This window comes from Chionomys nivalis, chromosome 18 (genome assembly GCF_950005125.1).
Source record: "Chionomys nivalis chromosome 18, mChiNiv1.1, whole genome shotgun sequence".
NCBI classification, from domain to species: Eukaryota; Metazoa; Chordata; class Mammalia; order Rodentia; family Cricetidae; genus Chionomys; species Chionomys nivalis.
This window is the reverse complement of record NC_080103.1, coordinates 40,701,966-40,716,100: the sequence shown is the minus strand read 5'-3', so window position 1 is coordinate 40,716,100 and position 14,135 is coordinate 40,701,966. Positions and strand designations below refer to the sequence as shown.

At 41.0% G+C, this 14,135-nt stretch overlaps 1 protein-coding gene across 1 annotated transcript in view; it reads right to left on the bottom strand.

The window, feature by feature from the left end:
- Window positions 1-14,135, bottom strand: part of Col25a1 (collagen type XXV alpha 1 chain) — a 390,406-nt gene that overhangs the window by 10,755 nt on the left and 365,516 nt on the right. Inside the window, exons 33-36 of the mRNA XM_057793723.1 lie at window positions 12,549-12,602; window positions 6,216-6,269; window positions 4,794-4,820; window positions 3,749-3,802 (exon numbers count right to left, since the gene is read on the bottom strand). Of these exons, the coding sequence (XP_057649706.1) occupies window positions 3,749-3,802; window positions 4,794-4,820; window positions 6,216-6,269; window positions 12,549-12,602 (189 nt within the window). The remainder of the gene's footprint in view (window positions 1-3,748; window positions 3,803-4,793; window positions 4,821-6,215; window positions 6,270-12,548; window positions 12,603-14,135) is intronic.

Below are 14,135 nucleotides of genomic sequence, written 5' to 3'. Positions count from 1 at the left end.
GATCTATGGATCTGTCCATCCATCCATCCATCCATCCATCCATCCATCCATCCATCCATCCATCCATCCATCCAAACAAGAAGAAGGAGACCAAAAGGGCTGGTGCATCGGAAAGGCAGTGCTGAATTTGAAAAAATGGAATTTATGCCCTGGAAATGCTGAAGCATGCATGGGCAGCCATATATATGGCAATTCTGTTGAACTTCTCCATATTGGGTTTTATGGTCTAAGTTGATGAGGGCACCATATCTCATTACAGATGGTTGTGAGCCACCATGTGGTTGCTGGGAATTGAACTCAGGACCTTTGGAAGAGCAGGCAGTGCTCTTAACTGTCGAGTCATCTCTCCAGTCCCAGATCAGTGCTGACTGCCACAATATTGGAGTCAAATGTGAATTAGGGATTTGTGCTCTGGATGGCGGGTATCAATGGTACAAAGTAGCAGGTGGAGTGGGCAGTGGGTAATGGATACTCCACCCAACTGTGAGTACCTTTCAACCTGCCTTTCCCCTACTTATTCGTTAACACATGTTGTCTGCACAGACTCAGAGGGAGAGACAACATCTTCTGTCTCTCACAGGGATGTTCAATCAAACCCTATTTTACAGCTCTCAGTAATACCAGAACATTTTCTGGTATTAAAATGGGCTTCCATGAGGCTTCACTTTTTTCTTCCCAGCAAACATAAAAGTGAATATTTGACTTATTGAAAGTTTCAGGTGCTAGTCCTCGGCAACAGTGCCGACATCTATAGACCTAGGCGGTCTTCTCCCATCTCTTGTAGACCCCGTGTCAGTGTTCACAGTGGTAAACGAGTTTCCAGCTCACAGTGCTGCAGATAGGAAAAGCAGTCTGGGCTCATTAAGATGAGGTAGGCAGGATAATTATACAGTGGGAATGTAGCTGTGGGAATTAGTATTTGGGAATCAAGGTCAAGGTTGTGGGGTGTCTGCACGGATCATAGGGATGGAGGAATTGAGGAAAGGAGGCAAAAGGAGGGGAAGGAAGGAACGCACCCCAGCTGGTTTACATTAACGTACACATCTGCAAACACATACACAGGGAGTTGGCGCGGTGCAGAATGCAGAAGATGATACGTAGATACACACTTAAATGAGAACATTCACTCTACAGCCTGGATGGCATTTACAATAAAACCGAACAGTCTTTGAAACAAGCGGCATGAATATTCAAAGAGAAAAGACGGAACAACCCACACCACAGACACGTATGAGACACCCATTCAAATTAGAACACTCATTGTGACAGCGTGAGCTGAAGCGAAGCTCCTCCTTGTTCCTCTCCCGTGTGCCAAAAACATTGCAGCAGAAGGCTTGAAATCGAAACCAACTTGGGCTTCCTGAATACAGGGGAACAAAATTCTGTGTGGTTTAGCTGTGCACGATGGAAGACAAAGATGTGACAGGAAAAGATGAAGAAAAGGCAGCTATGGAAGAAATGGGTGATGCTTCAGAAGTCCTCATTCATGGAGACTCAGTACCTCCCACACCAAGTTGCTTCCAAATCACGACATAAACTGAAATGTTTTGGGTGTGCTCTGCCCTCTATGGAGCCACGGACCCATCTTTGAGTAGGTCTAACCGACACCAGGCATATTAGTTAAGTGGAATTCATGATTTGACTGTCAAGTAGGTTTAAGATTACCTACTCAAATTCCGTGATAGGCAATGTTATATTTGTTATTAAAATTTTAGTGAACAACAAGCTTTATGAAAAAGAGACATTAGAATAATACAATGTCAGTGTTAATAACCAGCATCGTATGATGAAATAAAGTGTGTATCTATGTACCACAAAGTTACCTATCTCTCACTGTGTGTATATGAGCAGTTAAAAATGTGATAATTATTGTCTATTTTTACTTCTTAGATTAAAGAAAAGATAACACAAAGTGCTTAATATTCAGAATCTTATTTTCCTGAATATAAATCTTCTAGGCATGGGAATATTTTCATATGGGCGATTATGCATTTTTCTAAAGATGGGATTGTGAGTTTGTTCTTTTATAAGCCACATTGATGGGAATTTCTCTTCTCCTGCGCATACACTCCTCCTCCTCTTCATTGCAGGGCTGGGGAATGAACTCAGGGCCCTGCCCAAGCTAGATAAGGTTTCTACCACTGAGGCAATACTGGTGATTTCTAACTTCTTTAAAGAGCATAAAATTTCGTACCATGTGGTATTTTTTCTTGAGTAAGATTTTAGATTCGTACTACCTACTAGGTAAGTATAAAGTAAGCGAACAAACATAGCCTCTAAGACAATGTGCCTTGTGTCCAATGGTCTCGCACAAAAGTGATCTCAAATCACATAAAGCTTGTAGCCGGGATTTATAATGTGAAAAAAAAAGAGAACGTCTTAGGGCATACTTTTCCTTGTTTGTGAAGTGGGGAGGTGATAGCACCCACCATAGGATGGCGGTGTGAAGATGTCAAGGGTTATCATGTAGAAAGCTCTTGGGGAAAGGAATGCACACATGCTTAACATATGTGATGCTATTGATGGCGGTGCTTTGGGATGACTGCTGTGTAGACTCTTATTATTGAGAAAGTGAGAAGCTGAGTAACTTAACTCTTTTTTCCCCCCTAAGACAGCGTTTCTCTGTAGCTTTGGAGCCTGTCCTGGAACTAGCTCTTGTAGACCAAGCTGGCCTCAAACTCACAGAGATTGGCCTGCCTCTGCCTCCCAAGTACTGGGACTAAAGGCATGCAACGCTGCCCGGCTGAGTGACTTAACTCTTAAAACATATGCAGCAGGCTGCATGCCCTTTCTTTGGCATACCCCTTTTGGTCTTGCATCATAATCGGGAAAAGTTTCACTGTTCAAGAGAGTTTACTGGGTTTGAAAAAACAATGCATTGCTAAGTATAACAGGGCATGAACTAATCGAAGGAGGAGATCTGGTTTAATCTGGAATTGTGAGGTACATAGTCAAACACTTTAAGGTTTTCATCATTGAATTTTTGTTGCCGTTCGTTTCATCTAATATAAAAAACTTATTTGATTTACTACTAAAGACTTTAGCAAACTACAGAGAGAGAGAATGAATAGAACTAAAGAGAAATGGAGAAAATGATGTTTAAAATTTATAATGCAAACTTTTCTTTTGTTTATAAAATCATGTTTGCTATCGGCCCCTATAACCTATGGAGTTGACTGATGGTCCCAAGAGATCTTCAGTACCAACCCATAGAATAACCAATGTCTTCACTCAAAAGCCTACAACTATTGGCTTTACAGCATACAGAGTAGCTTCTGCATAGCGGGCACAATGCTTGCCTTCTACCCCTGAATTTAAAAAATCAAAACGTCCCATCAGCAGTCTCTCTTCTAGGAATATCATGTATATAAATGAGATACTGGTCTGCAGATGAGATCGGCTTTGCCAAAATATCACTGAGGTTTGTGTGATGTGATTTTACTTTTGTGAAAAAAATGTTCAATCCCCCTAGACATTACATTAAAAAAAATTGGGGTCAGGAAGTTGAAAGACTGTAGTTTTGATATCCAGGGGTTAGAATCTTCCTCCTATGCTGGATGTGCCCTCATTTCTAGCCGGGTAGCCTTCTTTAGTCCTCTTTGAAGACCCGATTCCTTAGATCAGCCATCTCTATGTTTTTGGAACACAGGACTGAGACAAGAAAGGTGTACGATGGGATCACACAGGTTCAGCAGCAGAGCAGACAGTGCTAGCAGAAACACCCAAAGTGCATGCTGGGAGAAGTCACCTTTTCTCCCTTTTCTCCCAGGTCACCCTTCTCGCCTCGAGGACCAGGGAAGCCCTAGGGGGTGAAAAGCAAATTCAAGTTAGCCATTGATGTGACCGTGGCAAGATCATATCAAAAGCAACACCGCTGCCGCTGCCACCATAGTTCACTGGTCTGCACTCAGATAGAAGAAAGAACATGTCAATCTTTAGACTTACAAAGAACAGCACATAGAAACAGTACTTTCTACCATCTCAATGAGCTATGCAAGTAGGGTCCTTGCTTTTTTTTTCTTCTCCTAATGACACAGGAGAAAGAACACAGGAATGCTAATTTGGATCCTGGTACATTTACTGACTTGTGTGGGTTTGGGCAAGTCACTTACCTCTGCCCTTTAGTCCTTTTAGTCCCTTGACTATAAAATGAGGTTCATGACTACCACACAGCTGTGGTGGATGTTAAATGATGGTGGATACAAAGTGCCAGAATGATGCCTGCACATAGCAGGTGCTCAATGAACGGCAACTACATAACTTTGTTTCTCACACGGGACAACCAGCAGTGACTGTTCCTAGGGGCATTTACTTTACACAGTCTGTATTGTTACACAATCTTTTGGCATAAGAGAAAATGCACATAGAGAATTAATGGCAAAAGAAAAAAGAACACTGCATAACAGCTTTGACAAAACGCCATTCTCCAAGGGCAGCACATGAGAGGCAGACTGACTTGATATGTGGTTATTTTTTTCCATAACTGGGTCATACTGATGTTGAGCATCCTTAATTTAGGAAAGGATTTTGAGGTACCACTAACCAGTGTCAGGCTACTAATTTTATTTTAATTATTTTTCCTTTGTTTATGTTGTGCAAATACTAGTGTATTTTATATTGCTATCTATGTGCACAGTAAATATATATACATATATATATATATATATGGTGTGTGTGTACGTGCATAACACATGCACAGACAAAATATTCTGTATTCTTTGTGTTCCCTGATGATGGAGACCATTGAATGTATCTCTTATAATTGGAGGACATTTGCTGTGTAGATTACTTACATCAAGACCAGGCTCTCCATTTTTACCCTGCCAAAGAACCATAATAGCTACATTAGTGTTCCTGCATTTCATCAGTAGGTTCTTGTTTAAGGCTGCTCTGGGCATGCAACATTAGTGTTAAAAAGACTATGCTAAAATTGGGAAAAAGGCTCCTTGATTAGTCAGACTTCTTAAAAAAAAATCAAGTGAGGGGACTGTTAGTTGAAGTTATGGGGCATGAGGGATTTAAAGTCTTTACTGGGTTAAACAAATAATTGTGCTCAAATTTTATGCTTGGTCTGACTTAGCTGATTATTAAGGAAGTGCAAAACAAAACACAACAAAAAATGTTTAGTTGAGTTAAAAAGCACACCAACACTAATGAAAAATGTAAATCAATGTTTCTTTAGTTTGATAACTCAGTTAGCTTTTCAATTAATGGAGAACCTAAACACTGTCTATCATTAAATATAGTTTGAATTTGACTAGACAATCACTTTAAATATAAGGAGTGTGAACATCACAACTTCAGAAGCAGTTTTACACAGTGAGCTTTGTAAAAGAGGAATTCCCAAGAGGGTTGGTCTATTTACACAAGAGGGTAACTTCACCCCAGCATGGTGGGAATGCGGGATCAGACTATGCTCTGCCCAAAGTTCCCAACAGCTAAACTTGTTCCGTTAAGTACACTTTGACATCTGTTTCAAAGCGAGCACCTGGTTAAGCCCTGAAATGATTGTGAATGAAGTTTGTTATCTGAGTTCATAAAAAAATCCGTGAAAAGTACAGGCAGGTTAAAACCTAAAGGCAATACATGATACTTTGAGTCCTACCCTACACAACTGACTGGAACCACAGTGCAGGTCATTTCTGCAGAAACCTGTGGCCTCAGTTTGCTTCTGCAAGGTTCGGAATTTAGAAGACAGAACATTGCCAACTTTCTATGTTCTGAAGGCCATCTGTCCTCTCAGGGATTTAGACAGATCAGAAACACTCATCATGAGTAGCAATTCAATTTGGATCATAATTTCCACTCGCAAGATAATTTTTTGCTAATTGTCTAGGAGAATAGACAAGGAATGAAGGCTGTTCTAAATGAAACTTTCCCATCCAAGTGACGCGAGTGACCCTTCAAGAGAGTGCCAGTTATGGAAGCCCACTCAGAAGGCAAGGGAAGGGTGCCATCTGTCCGGCAGAACCTTGCTTTCCTGTTAGTGTTCTTTAGTCCCTTGTCTCTGATCTTCAATCATATGACATGCTTGGGTGTGTCTGTATGTGCAGGGACCATTTGAGACGGAGGATGACCTATCTGTAGTACAGAAGTCCCTGTATTGGTGACTGCTCATTGAATTGCCTTTGCTGCTATAATGAGATTAGTGTGCCCATGTCAGTGGCAGGCCACAGGAGCATGCTGATGGTGGTGATCACATGATATGAACTCACAGGCAGCCCATAGGGTCCTCTGGGTCCAGGCTCTCCCACAGCTCCCTTCTCTCCCTAAAATGAAAAAAAAAGTTCCAATCATACACAGACCCTTACATCCCCATATATCTCACACAGAAAGCTGCCATTTAAGTGCTCTAGCAGAATGCCAACGATTCATACTCCTTTAAGATTGTAGTGACAGTCACCCACCATCGCAGATTTTACTAGATGACCGTTGACAGGACAGGAGGAAGCCACCACTGCCAGGTACGCTAAAGAATTCTTATGTGTAGAATGCTCTGCTCGGGTTCCTCTGCATTGGTGGAAAGTATTAATGTTTGTTTTAAGCTGTAGGTGCCTATCCCTCACCCGAAATGTTTAGGGGTAGAGCTGACTTTGGATTTGATATTTTGGAGACAAGGCACCACACAAACTACATTTATTTTAGACATGAATCCTGTACACACACCCTACACATTTATTTTATACAGTATCTTTAATTGTGCTTGTGTTTCTACTGCAGTGTGTCATATGAGGCCAGGAGTAGAATTCCCATCTGTGTTAGTGCTCTAAGGTTTTGGATTTTAGAAGATTCATAACTTGGCCTGTCTTGCCTTCTTCTTCCCTGTTTAAATGAAAGGTTTCTTAAAAATCAAGTCTCTCTCCTCGGAGAAGCCCTTCTTTGACAACTCTGTCCATTCCCACAGCTGTCTGTCACTTCTGGCCCTTGAACTCGGTGAGGCACACACAGATGTTACCATTATTTTTTGTCTGTGGTTCCAGCTCAGTCATGTTTTAGAATAGTGCTCAGCGCATTAGTAAATATTAGCTGAATAGATTAATCACATTGGGTCAGACATTGTTATATACACCTTCTTTTCTTTTTGAAAAAAAGAAAGATTGAAAATCCTTTATGCCTTCAGCGAGTGCTTGGTGGGTAGACACATAGTTATCTTTACCTACTCTAAGTGTGTGTTTAATAGGGTTATGGTAAGTGATAATTTAGAATGCCTGTGAAGAATCAGGGTTATTGGAGGTGCTCTGTGAGTAGAAATAGCTTAATACAGATATAATTTTCATTTTAAGAGTGTTTTTGTGCTGCTTCCTCAAGATTAAGGTGTGTTATCATACAGTGTGAAAACATCAGGGACAATGGTAATGCTTGCAGCAGCACCTCTGTAGAAAGTTCTATCACCTGTCTTTTATTTTGCCATCAGAGAGGCTTAAAGTTTAGTCCATATTTTTTTATGTGTGTGGAAGCCAGGTCTCCCTGAGAACTCTAGCAGCAGAGGCATGGGATAGACTTTTCCTTCTCTGTTCTCAAGGTTTCCATGTGAACAGATAGCAAGAATTACTAGCATTTTTCTTTTAAATTCAGGGAGTTGGTAAAGCCACTAACATAGTCAGCAAAAAGACACACAGATTATAATAAGATCACCAGAGATGAACATCTTTAAGAATCTGAGCTTTCACGGTCAACAAGACAAAACGATAGCCTACAGAATGGGAAAAGATCTTCACTAACTCCACATCAGACAGAGGTCTGATCTCCAAAATATACAAAAAACTCAAGAAATTGGTCACCAAAAGAACAAATAATCCAGTAAAAAAAAAAAAATGGAGTACAGACCTAAACAGAGGACTCTAAAATGGCTGAAAGACACTTAAGGAAATGTTCAGCTTTCTTAGTCATCAGAGAAATGCAAATTACATCTTACACCTGTAAGAATGGCCAAGATCAAAAACACTGATGAGAGGTTCTGGAACACTCCTGCATTGCTGGTGGGAGTGCAAGCTGGTACAGCCCCTTTGGATATCAGTAAGGCAGTTTCTTAAAAAATTAGGAAACAACCTTCCTCAAGACCCAGCAATACCACTTTTTGGGTATATATCCAAAGGATGCTCAATCGTGCCACAAGGACATGTGCTCAACTATGTTCATAGCAGCATTGTTTGTCATAGCCAGAACCTGGAAACAAAGGCATGTGCTCAACTATGTTCATAGCAGCACTGTTTGTCATAGCCAGAACCTGGAAACAATCTAAATTCCCCTCGACCGAAGAATGGATAAGGACAATGTGGTACATTTACACAATGGAGTACTACACAGCAGAAAAAAATGACATCTTAAAATTTGTGGGCAAGTGGATGAATCTAGAAAACATCATTTTGAGTGAGGTAACCCAGACTCAGAAAGACAATTATCATATGTACTCACTCATAAGTGGTTTTTAAACATAAAGCAAAGAAAACCAGCTTACAAACCACAATCCCAGAGAACCTAGACAACAATGAGGACCCTAGGAGAGACATACATAGATCTAATCTACATGGGGAATAGAAAAAGACAAGATCTCCTGAGTAAATTGGGAGCATGGGGACCATGGGAGAGGATGAAGAGGAAGGGAGAAAAAGGGTGGAGAGCAGAGAAAAATGTAGAGCTAAATAAAAATCAATTAAAGAAAGAATCTGAGCTTTTCTTATCACTTTGTATTTGCTAATAATGAAACTGCAATGACACCCAGGGCACTGGCTGTCAATAAATTAGATTTGAATTTGAATTACACTTCCGACTCTTTCTGGTCGCAAGGCCTCCAGAACTTCAGGAACTGTCTCAATCCTTCTGTGCTTAGGTTATATCAGTCATAAGATAAGATACTGATAAATATTTTATGAAAATTGTCAAGAAGATTAAATGTGACAGTAATATATGACATTATACAGTCTGAAATGACAGATGTCACCAGGGCTAGCTGCTATACAAATAAAGAGCATATTTTTAATGGAAAGGGCTTTAAAGTATGCTAATTTAAAATAGACTTCTTTCTGATAGACTTGGCAGTGTTATTTGAGTTTTAAAATGGTGTGTGTGTGCTGTGCGTGTGTACACACACGGGCGTGCATTACTAGTATTTTGGGAGTGGAGTTTAGAGGCAGGTTCACAGAAGTAAGCTAACTGGACGTAGACCAGGTCTAGTCTAAACATTGCCATGGAACTTCCTTCCTACCTCTCCGCCCTGCCTCTACTGAGAACTTTGGTCGCCTCGTTTTTAAAAGGAACACACATGGCTTATGTAAATAGAGTAAGCAGTCACAGCAGCGCTTGGCTGCAGGCTTTCTCTTCTCGACTAGCCTGCCCCTCATAACAGAGCACCCTGAGAAGGGGACCCAGTCAGCCAGTGTTGGTCAAGGAGGCTCTGGGGACACTCAGCTGGAAGTTCCCATTAGGATTATTTCCCTTGTGGGGAGCCCTGTCCTTGGTACAAGTAGCCCTGAGTGACACCTGGACCAACAGCTAGGATTTTGGCTGGGAAGAAGCAAAGCCCACACTCCTCCTATGGCTTTTTGGTTATGTGAAAGACATTTCTTTCTTGTTCAAGCCACATGGAGTTTGGATCTTTTCCTCAGCACCAAAGCACCAACCCCAGCGGTTGCATCTTGGATACTCTCAGAAATGAAATATTAACTCAAGGATTTGAAAGTATAGTGTTTTTCCCCCCTGTATTAAGGGGTTCCAAAAGAACCTTTGGCCCTCTCAAACTTAAAGCATTACAGGGTTCTAAGGCCAGAGGAAGAATTCAGTATTCAAAACAAAACCGCTAGTATGCTTTCGGCTCTGGAGGACAGACCCAAAGTGCAAGTGGCTTGGAGGAGAAAGTGCGTTATTTGATGTAACAGGTCAAAGAGGGATCTTGGAGTGGCTTCAAGGGCCTGTCCTTTACCCAGATGAAGAAGTCAGCGGAAGGCGGGGGCATTGGGAGCTGCATACCGATATGTCAGTCACGTATTGAGAAAGCTTGCATGCGAAATGCTTCGTTTCCTTTAGTCTGGCCGAATTTCATCCAGGCTCTTCAATTTGCATATCAGTACCACAGACTTATTCTAGAATGCCGGTCTTGCCCATCCTTTCTGCTTTCAAATCAGAAACATCTGCAGGAGCCAGCCTCCAGATGGCACCTCCTTTAACGGCGAGACCCACACTACTGTCTGGCTCTCTGTGCGAGGGCACTCGCGGCATCCTGACACACGATCCCGTTTGAGGGGACACAAGTGTGGCACTTCACACCGCGTGCACCTGGCTTCAGCTATGCCTTCACGAATTCTTAGAGACTTCATTTGCTCTGCTGGTTCATTTGGCACCAGCGCGGAGACCTGATACCCTTGAGACGCGGCTGAGCTATCGGAAGTAGCAGCTGATTTACCAAACAGCAAACCCTCTTGAGCCCCAGGGCGCTTTGCCAACAGACCGCCTGAGCTTTGCTGCTCCAATTTTAGGATGGACCGAGTTTCTTCATCCAGTGCCTGGAAATGAATCTTTATTGCCAGCAGGACACTCTTAGCTTTGAAGTATTTTTAATGAAGCCTATTATCGGAAGTTGTTGGTTTGATTTTAGAAATAACAATAGTGGATTCAGATAATATATTCTTAAGGACTCATCTTTCTAGAACTTTTCTTGGGTAAGGTCAGTCTTCACTGGGGAATAGCCCGTATATTTGTATTGACTTTGGTCTTGTTCTCTGGCTATTTTTTGCATAGATTTCTCTGCAATATAAACTCTTCAGACTAATGGAGATAGATGTTTTCTTACTCAGCCATAAAGGGGAAGTCTCCATTAAACCCCTCCCCTCAGAGAACAGGGAACCCCATGGAAGAAGAGGCAGCAATGGTGTAAGAGTCAGAAGGGATGGAGCACAGTAAGAATACAAGGCCCTGTAAGTCAACACGAGCAGGGGTCATCTGAAGTCAGAGACTGACAGCATGCACAGGACTGCACAAAGGTCTTTTGCACACACACACACACACACACACACACACACACACACACACACACATATATATGGCTTCCAGTTTAGTGTTTTTATGGGATACTTGAGCACGCAGATGAGTGGGGCCTTGATTCTTGTGCCTTCTCTCAGGCTCTTTTCCTTCTGTTGGTTTGCCTTGTGCAACCTTGATACGATTGTTTTTGTTTTATCTTATTTTTTATTTTGTTATATTTTAGTATCACCTCTTAGAAGCCCATTTTTTTTTTCTAAGGAGAGATAGGAGAGGATATGAGGAGGAACTGGGTGGAGTACAGGGAGCAGACACCATAATCAGAACGTATCATGTTAGAAAAGAATCTTTTTTCTTCAATATTAGAGAAAAGAAAACAGTTGCTTCCTCTGCAGCATTATTTATATATTCTGCATATATCTATGATCACTAATGAGTCTCTGTGATGGTGAATCAATTATAAGGCTATAGTCAATGGAGCAGAGCAGCGAGCAAAGGGGATTTCTTTAAGTAGAAGTGTTTCTTTCACTCCCGAAGGATCGCATTGTGCACAGTTGCATCTCATAAGCAATTATTGCATGTATGAATTTACTTTACAGAACACAGGACTGGGAAATTGGGAGACATGTCAGAGACATTGCTACTTACATGGTCCTCTCTTTAGAAATAAAATTACCCTGGACTGATGAAAACTCTCATTTTAAAAAGACTACAAACTTGCACCATGCCAACATCATGCAATACTCAAATTCAGCATCCTTTCCTCATCTCGTAGAGTGTGTGGTAGGGAAAATGGTGACAATTCTACACACACACACACACACACACACACACACACACACACACACACGAGTTTTCCAAGGTGAAGCAAAAAATTGCGAGAAGGGAAGAGGTTCTAGACACACGAGCAGCTGCTGAGGCCGCTGCACATTTTTGTGTGTCAGATATTTATCTTCCCCTGAACGTCTATCTTTTTTTTTTTCCTCCAAAGGATATGGAAGCATAGACTAGAACAGTGAGGTTAGTGAAAGGGTTTCATTTTATACTGCACTGAAATCATTTCCTTATGGTTGTAGGAAAACAGGTCATTCTTTAACTCACAAAAGAAAAATGAGAGCACGGGTGACCGTGTGGAGAAGAATATTTAGGTTTTGTAATTTCCTTTGGAAAAATATTAGAATTTACTTGGAATGAATACAGTAGCTTTGTATTAAGATTATCAACCAGAATATGTAGTTCTAGAAATTTTAGCTTCATTGAGTTCAACTTTCTGGATGAAGGCCCAATGAAAATATCTTCCTTATGGGTTAAGAAGGACTAATGGGAGCTATTTATTTTAGCTATGTAAATGTATGCATTGTTTTCATTAAGGCAGACTGATTCCATTTTATGCTGTATGGTTTTCTTCTCGTAGTCTTAGGACTCTGAATAGAGCTTCGAATGGGCAATATTTTTATTTAATACTAGATAGCCCCCCATCATTTCTGGACAATGAACAGTTTGAGATCATCTTGAAGCCATGCTTTGTTCTTTTAGTGCTCAGCTTAAGTGTGATAACCCAAAGAGAGACTTACTCTTTCTCCTTTGGGACCTGCAGGGCCATGGGGTCCTATGGGACCATCTGCACCCTAAAAAAAATAAAAATAAAATACTATGAGACCAGTGAGAGACAAGGATTGCAAGAAGGGAAATTCTGGTTTACTCTGACTTATCTTAGAGAATGATGTCTTCAGATAATTTATCTGATTTTAAAGCACTTTATTCTTGATGGTTTTTCATGCCAGTTATTTTTGAGAAATTCATGCAACAGGGTTGAGACATCTAACTGCATGCTTCCACAAAGAGTATACACAAAACCCATATTTCATTCTTATTTATTTTTATTTTATTTTATTTTTATCTGATGAAGCATCTTCATTTTTCTGTCATCATTTTTTCCCAAGTTTATTTTTTATTTTAGGTGTATGTGTTGTGAGTATGTATATATGTATGAACATCATGTGTGTGCAGTTTCCATGGAGGCCAGAAGAGGGCACCAGATCCTCAGAGCAGAGTTAGAGCTGTGGTGGGCCACCATGTGGGTGCTGGGAACTGAACCTGGGTCCTCTGCAGGAGAAGCCAGTGCTTATAACTGCTGAGCCACCTCTCCAGCCCCACACCTCCATAATCTTAACCAGGAAAGTATAACCATCCTTTCTTTCTACTGTCTTTCCCCCAAGTCTGTTCTCCACAGTCACTGACACCCATGGCCAAAGCCTCAAAACTTTTTTTTTAGCAATTTAAGTGGAAAACATATGAATGAAAATAGTGTTTAACTTTAGAAATAGCAGCTCTATTGGGATAGCAGGGGCTCACGAGGTGGGGGGGTTGTTCTAGACTTTGCACATCAGGCAGGTCAAGTTACTTGACTGATGTAATTGGTTTCTGTGGCAGAAAAGATAATATCTGAAAGAATGTAAGAATTCTGGGGTCCAGTGGAAAATAACTGCCTGAAGAGTTGTAGAACTGAAAATTTTGATTCTTAAAAAATGTCATAAGGGTTATTTGCTCGATTGTCAGGAAGATCATGTTTAAGCAGTAAAGAGTGCACAACAGTGTTCGCACACACAAGGACTACTTCACTTCAGCTTGTCTAGCGTATTCCCATGACTGTTCTGGCAGATCTTGGATTCTGTAAGAATGTCTGGATAGGAAAGAATTCAGAGTTTCGAATTCATTCTCTTGTTAATGAATTCTTATTTATCTTAATCATGAGCTTATTGCTTCATCTCAAAGTTCACTTCCACAAGGCTTCGAAATACTGACTATGGCAAACATGTAAAAACTGAGCTGCCCAAAACAACAACAACAAAAAATGATAAAAATGATAGAGACACACGATGAACGCCATGAGTAGAGACTTGGAGGTTCATTTTAAGGAAGGAATTACAATTTTAAGATGGACAGAAATGTAAAGGAAAAACAAGTTAAAATGAATTCCTTATTTTCCCCATTCAGAGCCTTTGCCATGGGATTACAGGGAAGGTTTCATGAATTGTTTTAGGTTGTTGAGACACTGAAGGCAGCAGGACCCGGTGTTCTTCTCTCTTAGTAAACTATCCAGACTTGAACTTCTGAAGATGACGGGGCAGCTCAGGCTATACCTTCGAGTTGCAACCCGT